This window comes from Sorex araneus, chromosome 4 (assembly GCF_027595985.1).
Source record: "Sorex araneus isolate mSorAra2 chromosome 4, mSorAra2.pri, whole genome shotgun sequence".
Lineage (NCBI taxonomy): Eukaryota > Metazoa > Chordata > Mammalia > Eulipotyphla > Soricidae > Sorex > Sorex araneus.
In genome coordinates this window covers 87,238,982-87,252,245 of record NC_073305.1, presented here as the reverse complement: position 1 = coordinate 87,252,245, position 13,264 = coordinate 87,238,982, and the positions used below count along the sequence as shown (strand labels likewise).

Here is a 13,264-nt window from a genome sequence, read left to right as displayed (position 1 = left end):
TCTTTATTACAAGGTTAATTCACTACACTCAGACTAGTACTGTTACCTGTTTGATAGGAGGTGGTTCCTTCTTGCTTACATCAATACGTGGCAAATCAGGCATTCCAAGTTGTTCTTTGTAATACTGTCGTGTAAATGCATCACAGTCATAAAGAAAAAAAGTTCTCCCAAGGATAGTGACTGGTTTCCCAACGATGAAGTCTTTGGCAGTATACCATTCCAATACTTCTTGATCAGAAATTTCCAGCACACACTGAGGAAAGTTGTCTGACATAAGATAGCAAAGAGAGAGGAAAGAAAAGAGAATGAAGATGAAAAGAAAGGTAAAACACAGAAGCAAGAATTCTGAGAACCTGAGGATCTGCAGTCTTTTTGCTCTGGCAAGGGTCAGTATCTACTACATTCCCAGCAAAATATAGAGCTATGCATTTCTATTTGTTGACAGGATACATAAATAGTATCCCAGATGGCCTTTGTAAAGTTTCTTTCCCAAAGTTGACTCAAATTATCACACAGGTCACCAATTTTAGCAGAATTAACACTTAGAAGAAATCATTACAGGAAGAAGGTATCTATACCTTAACAGATCATTACACCTAAGAGGAACCACTGAATTCAACTTTCTACCCATTTATGCATTCATCCAACAAATTATTAGCGAACCCATGTATCATTGCACTAGGTACACTGCTAAACACAAAGTTACAACGGTCAACAATATAGATACACTATTTGTCATTATATAGAAAATATTCTGCTTGGGTCAACAGATATTAAGCAATTATACAAATAATTATTGTTTCACTTCTGCTCACTGGTATTAAGGGCAGTCTAACCAAGTTCTAGGCAGGGTGATGAACTTGCCAATGAGATGATTATAGTAATTTGTTCATGGGGGAAACCAACAGATTTTTAAGTGTAGAATCAACTTACATTTGTGGAATAAATTCAATTTTACCACTATTTTATGAGAATTATGAGTGGGTTTGTTTAAGACTGAGTCCCAACAGCATGGCTTCCCTGGAAACCATGAAATTTTGTCTATTCTGATATAGTACACATTATATAACTATAAACACAAAACTAGGCCCAAAACTCTGATCATAGCAAGTCTGAGAGTTGGCCTGGTATTTTCATAACAGATAATTACTAAGGTTAAAAAAGAGCAAAGAATGAGGGTCAGACAGATAATAGAGTGGGTAGGGCACTTGTCTTGCACACAGTTGACCTGGATTTGATCCCTGGAATCCTATATGGTCCCTCCTCGCCTCCAGAAGTGAGATTCCTTACAACAGGGCCAGAAGTAACCCCTGAACATCACCATATGTGGCTCCTGAATACCCCAAAAATTAGCCAGGAAGTTAACGTTCTACTACAACAAACAAAAAATGCTTGACCCCAGTTCTTGAAAGATGGGCAGTTTTTTTTTTCCCAAATCACTTCTTTTTGTTGGGGGGCCACATTTGGTGTTCAGGAACCAACCCTAGCAATGTTTGGGGACTATATGTAGTGCTGGGGATTAAACCAGGGGTGGCCACCTGCAAGGCAAGCATCTTCACTTCCAACCATTTCCAAATAACAATTTAAAAGACATATAATTCAGCATCTTTTCCCAGGGTCTAAGCCCAGCTCTGTGAGATTCCTCTGAGTTACCCAGGGAGCAAAGGACTATGAGAAACACATAATCTTATAATTCTGTGAGTTTCTCTCAGAAAACTTTTTTTAAAAAAAAAACAACTTTTTTTCTAAAATAAATATTCTAGAAGATCTGGTATGGAAAACAATATCCAAACATCCACTTTGTTTGCTTAATTATTAACTTTTTCATATACCGCTAAATTTCTTTAACTGGCATTTTGCTTAGGTTTTGGACATATGTTCATGAATAGGACTGATAAGTTCCTTTACATGGTGTTTTTTGTGTGTGTGTGCATCTCCCAGGATTGAACCCAGGGCTTCACAAAGATGAAGCCTATGCTCTATAATCAAGCCATCTCACAGTCCTGTTTATTGGTCTTTTGAAAATTTATTTTATTATTATTTTTATTGAATCACAGTGAGATTCAGTCACAAAGTTGTTCATGATTGAATTTCAGTCATATAATGTTCTATCTCTTCACCGTAACTGGTTTTTCTTTTTAAACAAATTAATGAAGTTTCTTTTTCTGTGTGTGTTAAATTTGGAATGATCTAGTCTTTAAATGTTTGCCAAAAGTCATCTGAACATGTTACCTACACTTCATGTTTTCTTAGTGGGGAATTTTTAAACTTTAAAAAAAAAATTATGATTAATATTTAGTTTGGTTTTCATTTCTCCTTAGGCCACTTTTTTCCTAAAAATTGGCTCATTCTACCTAGTTCTATAAATGCATTAATATGTTGTTAGAAATATTCACTTGGGTTTTTGTTTGTTTGCTTTGGGTCACACCTAGTGGTGCTCAGGGCTCACTCCTGGCAGGGATCAGGGGACCATATGGGGTGCTGGGGATCAAATCCCATTTAGCAATGTACAAGGCAAGGTCTTACCCACAGCACTATCTACCCGGCTCCAATAGTATTTTCTTACTTTCTTCTTAATCCCCATTTATTTTTAAGCATATCTCCTCCTCCATTTTTAATACTGTTTGTGCACCTACTCTTTCTCCTTGATAAATTTTGTCAGTGGCCTGTCATTTTATTCATCCTTATAAAGAAACTACTTTTGACTTGAAAAACCTTCCTTTTACTTGTTTTCAATTTAATTGTTTTCATCCTGTTATTTTAGTAATTCCTTCCTCTTAATTTCTCTAAGTTAATATGTCATCCCTTTTCTAATATTTTAAAGAATATGCACGGAATTTTTTAGTTTTTTTTTTAAATAAACTAAGCTTAAACAAACATTAAAGCAAATGCCACTTTAGTTGTGCCTAGAGTTTTAGGGTAATTTTGCTACCAATTAGTAGTAAGTATTTTCTGAAAGCACTTCCTGGTACTCATACATTATTTTAAGCTGTTTTTCTTAATTTCCAAATATATAAATTTTTGGTTAAATTTCAAGTGATTTCTTTACACATTGTCTTGCTACCAGAAAATATGGTATGTATGCATATATATAATGGTTAATATTTAAAATATGTTAAGGTCTATCAGTTTTTCCTGTCTTTCCTAGTTTTCAAGATGTCAAAGTGAGGAGGAGACAGGTGCTCTAGTGCAAATTTCTGAATTCCCTTGTGTCTTTTGCAGGAATTGCCAATTCATAGGAGACAAACTGTCCATCCTCTCTGTGAAAGGGATCAAGGGACAACTGAATACTCTGCTGTGGGTATGGATGACACGATGATAGTCACAGTAAAGAAAGGGGAAATCATGGCTGTATAGATAGGGTTAAGGCACTCATCTTGCAGGTGGATGATTCCAATTCAAATCCTGGGCACCACATATGGTTCTTCAAGTGTGCCAGGGGTTTCACTCCTGAGCACAGTCATAGCCCCTCAATACCATGGGGTGTTTCCCATCTTCTCACCCTCAAATCCAAATCAAAACAAAAAGGGGCAAACCAGAGCATAGTTCACATACATCTAGTTGATCTCAGCAGTGGTGATTCAACATTGAAAACAGTACTGCAGAAAAAAAACCGGTGTTTTTACTTATACTGAAGATAATGTAGGCTCACAGTTAATAATAAAGATGAGAGGTTCTGCCATCACAGGACCTGTGCAAAGGAGTGTGCTGACTTATGGTCCACAAATGCATCCAAAATGCTGGCAACATTGTAAAATTCTTTGGCATATTTGTGCAAAAGAACCCATTTTAAAAATAAGTGTTTTTAGGGCTAGGGAAAGGATCAGTGACCAGAGCTTGTTGTACAGTGGACAGTGGGCTGTGGATTTAATCCCAGTCTGTCTGTCTGTCTGTCTCTCTCTCTCTCACACACACAATGCTGCTCCTCTCCCCCCAAAAGACAAATCAGCTTTTATCATTTATATCCTAAACATGATTATTGAAAGGACTGTTTTAATAACTCCCAAGTTTTTGCGGGGAGCTCCCAGAGGTGCTCAGGAGACCCAACTGTGCAATTCTAGGTCAGCTAGACGCGGCTATGAGGGCTGAGGATGAGGTGCTACTCAGGCCCTGCAGAGCCAGGAATGACTTGACCACTCCATGCGGTACTTGTAGATGCTCAGGAGACTGCAATCCAGAGATTGAACTGAGGTCCACTGGATGCAAGGCACATGCCTCAAATTCCTATACTCTCTCTCTCGGTCCCTATTTTTATAAATTTCTCCACCCTAGTGGCATAAGTGGTATAGATGCTTTATACAAAACTGAAGCCATTCAAACTGAACTGCGTTTGACCTGAGAATTGTTACACATTTGTAGTAAATACAACTATTGTCTGTATGATGATCTTTTTATTTGTAATAATGTTTTTCATTTCAATACTTATCTGTTCTAAATTAAACTAATATAGTCTTATCTGTTTCTTCTGTCATTTCCTGTGCACTTTTTTTATTTTATCCATTCTTTGGATAAAAGATCTTTTTTATTTTATCCATTCTTTGGATAAAAGATCCCTAAACCTCATGCATGTTTATTAAAATAATACTTAAAGGTGGGGATATAGCTCAGCAGTAAAGCACTTGTCTTGCATGTATGAGACCCTGAATTCAAGCCTGGTACGACCCATCATCATCATCATCACTGTCATCATCATGAAAACAATATTCGCAAAATTTAGGATTTGTTTGATTTTTGTTTTGCTGTGCTGGAGATTGAACACAAGACCTCACACATACAAAGCTTATGGTCTGTTACTGAGCCATATCCCTACTTACAAAATTTTTTTCACTTATTATTTATTTTCTTTTTTTGGGCCATATCCAGTGCTGCTCAGGGGTTATTCCTGGCTCTTCACTCAGGAATTACTCCTGGCTGTGTACAGAGGGCACTATGGGATGTTGGGGATCAAACTGGGTTTGACTGCATGCAAGGCAAGCACCCTACCCATTGTTACAGCCGTTATTGTTTTATTATTATTATTGTGCTTATTTGGTCACATGGGTGATGCACAGGGGTCACTCCTGGCTCTGCACTCAGTAATTACCCCTGGTGGTGCTCGGGGGACCATATAGGATGCTGGGAATCAAACCTGGGTCGACAGCAAATGCCCTACCCGCTGTGCTATCACTGCAGCCCCTGAGTTAGTTTTTAATCTCACCACCACTCCTCTTATGTCATTACTGCCTTATATTTAATTCTACTTTAATATTTTTAACTCCCACAAACACAACATGACTAAGTTTATATCACCAATTTAATTTACCCACAGTTTAAAATTTTCTTTATTCATCACTTCTAATATTTCAGATCTTTTAGAATTGTTTTCTATTAGAAGTATACTCTATACCAATGTTTTGGTATAGAGTATACTCTCAACCATTTTCTGATTCATTGCCCACTTCCAACCATATTTCCTATTTCCTTCTTCTGCCCCACTATCCTATCTTAATGAAGGCATCATTTTGTGTATCATTTTGATAAGTGTAGATACATATTTAGAGTGTACCTTTTTTTTTTTCTTTTTGGGACACACCTGCCGTTTCACAGGGGTTACTCCTGGCTCATGCACTCAGGAATTACTCCTGGGACCATATTACTCGGGGGACCATATAAGATGCTGGGAATCAAACCCGGGTCAGCCATGTGCAAGGCAAACGCCCTACCCGCTGTGCTATCGCTCCAGCCCCCATTTTGATATTTTTGATACATGTTTCAATGTAGAAAAAAATGAAATCAAAGTATGAAGCAAGTCTAAAGGACAACTAACTACCTTTCAGAAGTTAATATCTTGGGTTTGGGTTCAACTGATTTTTGGTGAAACAAATATCATTTCCCTTATCATTACTCACCAAATATTTGAAGCCAGTAATTACCTTCAACAGACAAAAAGTGTTTAGATTCCTAATGTTTTAACTCCATTCATCATAAAAATATAATTTCAACTCATTCTAATGCCTTAAAAAGGCCCTAAAAAGGAGGACTTTTGAAAGACAGTACCATAATTTCCTATTATAACACAAACTTACTACCTACTCAGTTTCTTAAAGAGTCCCAAACCATACCATACTTGAGCCTATTTCTGAACCCTTGCTCTTGTTCTCTATAAAACGCTCTTCCCCTTTATCTTTTTTGTTTTCATTCTGCTTTTAATGCCAGCAATTCCACAAAGCCCTTTTTAAGTCGTTCTAGCTCACATCTCTTCTGAATTCTGTCTACATGATATAACCAACTGCATAACTGAATAATCTTGGTAAACTTGTATTATTGTTTAACAGCGTCGTGTATTTATATACCTTGTATCCCCAGTTACTATAAGTGACTGCAGGCGGTGATTCCAGGACTGGGAGTTCCATTTTTCATTTTTATCCTTTACATCATCCAGTTACCAGAGAAGATAGTTAACATTTTTGAGTTAAATCTTTTGAATAAGATCATTATTCAATAAATGCCACCTATTTAATTCCATGGTTCTAGTCAAAGGAATTATTTAGCTGATGGGAACTTCACCTTTTTTTTTTTTGTCCTTCTGATACATTTTAAAAAATGGTTTCGGGACTGTACCCAGCAATGCTCAGGTGTTACTTTTGGCTCTGCACTTAAGACTCACTCCTGGCAGTGCTTAGGGGACCATCTGGGGTGCCAAGAATTAAACTCTGGGTTGGCCACATGCAAGGCAAGTACCCAACCTGCTGTACTCTCTTTGGCCCCCTCTGATGTATCATTAACAATAACTTTTACAAACAGTGATGCTTTTACCTACTAATAGAACCCTACATATGTGACCAGACTCTCTCTTCATCATATGCCTCTAATAAAAATGTTTTTAATTTGGGAAGTAATACAAAATGATGGTTACATTTCGAAAAATTTTGGTTTTTTTTTTTTTTTTTTTTTTACTTTTTGGGTCACACCCGGCAATGCACAGGGGTTACTCCTAGCTCATGCACTCAGGAATTACCCCTGGTGGTGCTTGGGGGACCATATGGGATGCTGGAAATTGAACCTGGCTCGGCCACATGTAAGGCAAATGCCCTACCCACCGTGCTATCACTCCAGCCCCACATTTTGAAAAATTTAAAGATGGGTCATATTGATATGGCACAGACAAACAGGGAATCTGAGCTTTTAAGACTCAGTTTTAGTCATACCATTTAAATGCCACCCTGAATACAGTTCCATTCTTCCTTTTTATCTACTGAAAATATACTGTTTATTAGCTTCAAATGGCAGGAATTTCAGGCTCATTTAAGTCTCACAAAGCCAAAATTAGTACATTAGTTCCAGTGTTTTGGAAGCCTAAGAGAATTCTATTGGAAGCTGAACATAAAAATATGTTAGGCACCAGCCAGATACTCTGCTCTAGAGAAGGCACAGATCCAGTTGCTATTACCTGAGAATGCAATCTGTATTAGCAATTATTCTAATCCTAAAATAATTTATTTAGAAGATAACTTTCTCTTTTAAAATGTTTGCTCCCCCTTTTGCAATCTCATTCTTCCTCACCCTCAGATACAACCATTCAAATGTGCAGCATTTTAATTGTGCGTTTAATACACTATTTTTCATGTATCTTACTTTAAATGTTATTACATTACACATCTTATTCATTTCCTATTTTCCACACATCTGTTTGAAAGATGCACCCATTAGCCTTCTTGTACATTTTGTTTATTGTTTCTATTAAACATCTTTAAGATATGTTTTAACCCTTTTTTAAAATCCATTTCCACTGATGACAATCTCCACCTCTTTACCCTAAATAACAATGTGTTTTTAAAAAACACTGTGCAAGTCAAGCAGTCCGTGTGGGCAAGATGAATTAGCTTCAGACTATTTGTTTCTAACCTCTAATCTCAGTTTGCTTATTAATTCTTACACATGCCTCTTGCTTAATTCCTTGAATTTCTCACTGCCAAAGTTCCAAAATACACAGTAAAAAGAAAAAAATCAGTGAAATTATGTAGAGTTCTGTCAGCCACCCAAACTTAAAAGCTGTCACTGTATATGAGCAATGTGATATTTTTATAAGAGAAAATACTGGAACAACTGATAACTAAAGCAAGCTGAGAAATATTTCCCAGAGAAATATTGATAGAAGTCAGGAATTCATTGCATTTTATTGCAGTCTCACTCTCCAGGCCATCAGGTTATTTTTCACCAAAAAGAAAGAGCAGGGGGCTGACACAATGGGGCTCCACCTCTATGAATCATGAATATTCTTTTCCATTCTCAAGTCATCCCAGATAGAAACTTCCTTATTAGGAAGTATTTGAGGTGAGATGCAAAGTAAGGAAAGCACATAAGGAAAGGGTAAACTGTATCTTTGACTTGCTTGCTTCAGAAATGCATTTAAAAACTGATACTTGAATTGCTTCACTCCATTGGGATGGTACTGGCACACAATGGTTGAGCACTTGCCTTGCATGTATGGGTTCAATCCTTGCTTTGGGTTCAATTCCCAGCTCCACAAAATAAATAAAAATTTTTAATTGCTTCAGTTCAAAGCCTTCCCTCCTCCATCCTTTTGTTTTATTTTGGGTCATACTCGGCAATACTCAAAGGTTACTCCTGGCTTTGCACTCAGAGTTCACTCCTGGTGGGTTTGGGGAGTCATATAAGGTGTTGGAGATTGACCCCAGGTCCGCCTTATACAAGGTGAGTGCCCTACATACTGTATTATTGCTCTAGTTCCTTCCTCTGTACTTTAAATGAATCTCTCATTGTTGTTTGGTTTTCTTTCCTTGAGCTGGGTATCAGTCATCTCCACCTCACCATTTCAGTATTTCAGTGGCAGGCCTGGATTGAGTGGCAAGTAAAAGAAGGAAGTAATGAAAACACCATTTTTTAAGAACCATTTTTGGAGAAAACAGCAGAAGTGTCCTGAGTGTAAGGAGAATGACCACACTGAATAATGGTTTGGCAGTGCAAAAAAAAAAAAAGGCCCCAAATAACAGAAAAGGGACTGACTCAAACATACTTCCATTATCCACTAAAGTCTTGGGGATACGCTGGCGGTTCATCAGGAGGGGGAAGGGATCTCGTCCATCATTCCGCTCATGGACCTCTCGAATATCCACTGTATCATCCATGAGATAGTAATGGATGATGTAGTTCCGACATTCACCAAACATGCTGTCTGTGTCATCCCAGATGGCATAGAATCGAAGAACCTTTGAGAAATTAAAAGAGTGACTCAAGAATTCAAGTACAGAGTTCAACTTCACTAAGTCTGGCAGTTATATGTTAGACAATAATGAATAGATAAGCTCAAAAGTCAATGAAGTAACCTCACTTAGAGAAAAATCTTCACCAAAGATACAAAAACATCTGAAATTATACAGCAGATGTCCAGTTGTCAACAACTGGAAAGTATTTATTAATATGCTTATAAGTTTGTGCTGAGGAAATAGTCACTCTGATCCAAAATATTAGTCAGTGAAAGAGAAGCTAAATTAAAGGAGCATTGAGTCCTTTATTTAGTGGATTTTATGTATTAATAAAGTTACACAGTTTATACAAAGTCCAAAAGAATTTTTCATTAGTCATTTTTAGCTCCATCAACACATTTCTTTTAGTGACAGTCAACAATACAACTAATAAATGATGTATAAAAAGAATGTCCTTAGAAAAAGAACAGCAAAGCAACCATGTGGATGAGCTCTTGTATCTCTTTTCCCTTAATACAAAAAGGAAGAGATGCAGATTTGTCTCTATAAACCAGTCCACAGGGAGAGGATAGGAAAGTTTCTAACACAATTGGAAAATATCCAGAACATCCTGTACTCATACCTTCACATAAAATTGAGTAAGAACGTAATCTGCAACAGGATTACTATGAAATAAATATTTTAGTGTTAGAAACTTACATGTATACAGTAACTTTGAAATTTCCCAATAATTCATTTGAGGCTTCCCAAAGAATTTCATGAGATTAACATATACGTGGGAAAAGAAGCTGTCAGCTTTTTAAAATCAGGCCAAAAAGGAGAGAGAGAGAGAGAGAGAGAGAAAGAAAGAAAGAAAGAAAGAAAGAAAGAAAGAAAGAAAGAAAGAAAGAAAGAAAGAAAGAAAGAAAGAAAGAAAGAAAGAAAGAAAGGAAGGAAGGAAGGAAGGAAGAAAGAAAGGAAGGAAGAAAGAAAGGAAGGAAGAGGAGGGAGACAGAGAGAAAGAGAGATAAAGCACGAGAGAGAGAAAGAGGGGGGAGACAGAGAGAGAAAGCACAAGAGAGAGCACGAGAGAAAGAGAGACAGTGGGGGGAGACAGAGAGAAAGCACGAGAGAGAGAGAGAGAGAGAGAGAGAGAGAGAAAGAGGAGGGAGACAGAGAGACAGAGAGAGAGAAAGCACAAGAGAGAGCATGAGAGAGAGAGAAAGAGAGAGGGGGGAGACAGAAAGAAAGAGGGAAAGCATGTGTGAGAGAGAGAGAGAGAGAGAGAGAGAGAGAGAAGAAGAAGAAGAAAAGCGCCTGCCTGCCATAGAGGCAGGCAGGAAGTGGGGGATGGAGGGGGATGGGAAGGAACCTGGGGACACTGGTGCTAGGAAATACACTGGTAGAGGGATGGGTTTTGGAATGCTGTATGACTGAACCCCAATCATAAACGGCTTTAAGGGTCTATCTCATGGTGATCAAATAAATAAAAATAAATAAATAAAATGAGGGCACTGCAGAGTAATATGGAGATAGAGATTAAGGCACTTGCCTTCTATGCCTGGGACTGGTTCAGTCCCCCACACCATACTACATGGTCCCCTGAACACTGCTAAGAGCAACTTCAGAGAGTCAGGAATAAAGCAAATGGAACTCAGAAATTGTTTTAATACTTAATTGGCTTTGGTGTCAGGGATGGGGTGCAGTGCCAAAGCATGTCTTGCACATATGAATTTGATCCCTGGAAACACACACACACACACACAAACCTTGGCAGAATTCAAGACTTTCCACCATCTTCTTTGGATCTCTAATATTAAATTCAGGCATTGCTATACCTCTAATGCTAGACAAAATCAGAACAATAACACTATAAATTATCAAAACATGTTATGCTTCAATATATACTTCTATCAAATTAGCTTGTTACTTAAAACGTGCCACATATGGAAACTCAGTAAACTTCTGCGGTTCCTGGGCCACTTACTTGTTTATCAAAGGTGAGAAACTGCTTGAGTGGATCGAAGTCTGTTGGTGTGACATACTTACGAATTGGCTGTTTGCGGAGTTCAGTGTAAGGATCGAGAACCATAGTCTCTGGTGAATTTAATTCAATTCCTTGACTTTCCAAAAATACCTAAGTAATTCAAAAATTAAATTTTCATCTTGAACTTAATGTTATCAAATTTCTGGTACAAAAATAAATGTCATAATTTCTCTGTCATTGTCCAAATTAACAATTAGTTTATAGCTTGATGGTCTAACTAACCCAACTCTATAATGCCAGTAATAATTAATAATTATCTTCATTATTCCACATTGTAAAATGATATGCAATATGAATGCAAACCAATGGAGTTTAATCAGGGGAATTAAAAATAGTCGATTTAGGGTTGTTTAGATTCGCACTCCTAGACAGAAACGATGATTTCAACATGTGACTTAAAATCAGGTATGACAGCTGGGGCTGGAGAAATAGCACAGCGGGTAGGGCATTTGCCTTGCACACGGCCGACCCGGGTTCGAATCCCAGCATCCCATATGGTATCCTGAGCACCGCCAGGGGTAATTCCTGAGTGCAGAGCCAGGAGTAACCCCTGTGCATTGCTGGGTATGATCCAAAAGGCAAAAAAAAAAAAAAAATCAGGTATGACAGCTAACAGCACAAAGGCAAAATCAAGCTGGTATCAAATTTCTGATATTTATTTAACCTTAAATACTGATTAATTCTTCTCCACTGTTACTTTTTTGTTTTTGTTTTCTTTTTTCCACTGTTAGATTAAAAAAAAAGATTTTAGCAAATTTGAAAGGACAAATTATTTTATTTATTTATTGGCTTCCTGGGTCATACCCGACAATGCTCAGGGGTTACTCCTGGCTCTGCACTAAGAAATTACTCTGGGTGTTGCTTGGGGGGATGACATAGGATGCCAGGAATTGAACCCAGGTCATGAAAGGCAAATGCCCTACCGGCTGTACTATCTCTCCAGGCTACAAGAAGGGCAAATAAGTGATGTGATCTCACCACAAAAAAGAGGGGAAAGAAAAGAAAAGGGAGAAAAGTTAAATCATCTGAACTTGATATAATCTCAAGTTTTTCTAAATACAAATAAGTATAATTTTATTTTTAGAGTCATATCACTTAAGTTGAAATTTCTTCTTTATAGCACCATAGGAAAGTATTTTTTTTTGGATCATCAGAAAGAAATAACAATCTCAAGGGGTCTATTTATATTATGTAATGATAATTAACCCTAAAATCTGGGTTTCTATAAGGTACTTTATGTTATGCTTTTGGAAAATTCAATAGAAAATATACAGAATGCAGAACAAGAAATTTGGACTCTAGTATTAGCTCTGCTAGCTAGCTTGTGATCTTAGTATTAAAGTTTCACTAGGTAGTCCAGAACATCTTTTCAATATTAAAATGATCAGCACATCATTGAAAACTCCTGAGGTGGAGTTAATGACTAACAATAAAAGCCTGCTCTTCCTTGAGATAGCTATTAGTGTAGCAGGATTACTCAATGAGACATTTAACAGGTGTCTTATTCCTTTTTGTTGCTTCAGCAGATAATCAGGTCCTTTTCTGTCCTTACTTTAGGGATTTGGGAAGTATCTAGAGATTTCTGAAATGGATTGTTCTTCCCTCTCTTAGAAAAGCTTAAGTTCTTAGAAGAGATTATTCTAAAGTGGTCCAGTAGGAGAGAAAATGTTTTTGAGGGTAAAAGGAGACAACGGGAAAACTTCCCCCCGACTGGAAAACAAGACGCAGGTTGGGGGTCTCAGAAGAACCAGAATCTGTTTATATGTGCTCCATAGAAGTGCCTGGGGCACACATGCACCACATACATTCAGTCTCAGGGATGCAGCCCAGCAAGAGACCCCACACTAAGGGGAGGTACGTGGGTCACTGGGCAACCTGTGGACACTGCCTGTGAGATCCCTTTTAGATCTGGGGGTGCCACTGCCTCCTCATTCTTAGGACTTGACATCTTTGGCAAAGTTGAGGGTGAAGAGAAACACCAGCTGGGAATGCCGACTGGTTCAGTCCTTTTGGAAAACAGTATGGATGTTTC

General features: G+C 37.7%; 1 protein-coding gene across 1 annotated transcript in view; it reads right to left on the bottom strand.

Annotated features, from left to right (window-relative positions):
- Positions 1-13,264, bottom strand: part of EFHC1 (EF-hand domain containing 1) — a 74,294-nt gene that overhangs the window by 36,066 nt on the left and 24,964 nt on the right. The window contains exons 4-6 of the mRNA XM_055136003.1: positions 11,173-11,322; positions 9,017-9,209; positions 47-267 (exon numbers count right to left, since the gene is read on the bottom strand). Coding sequence (XP_054991978.1) covers positions 47-267; positions 9,017-9,209; positions 11,173-11,322 — 564 coding nt within the window. The remainder of the gene's footprint in view (positions 1-46; positions 268-9,016; positions 9,210-11,172; positions 11,323-13,264) is intronic.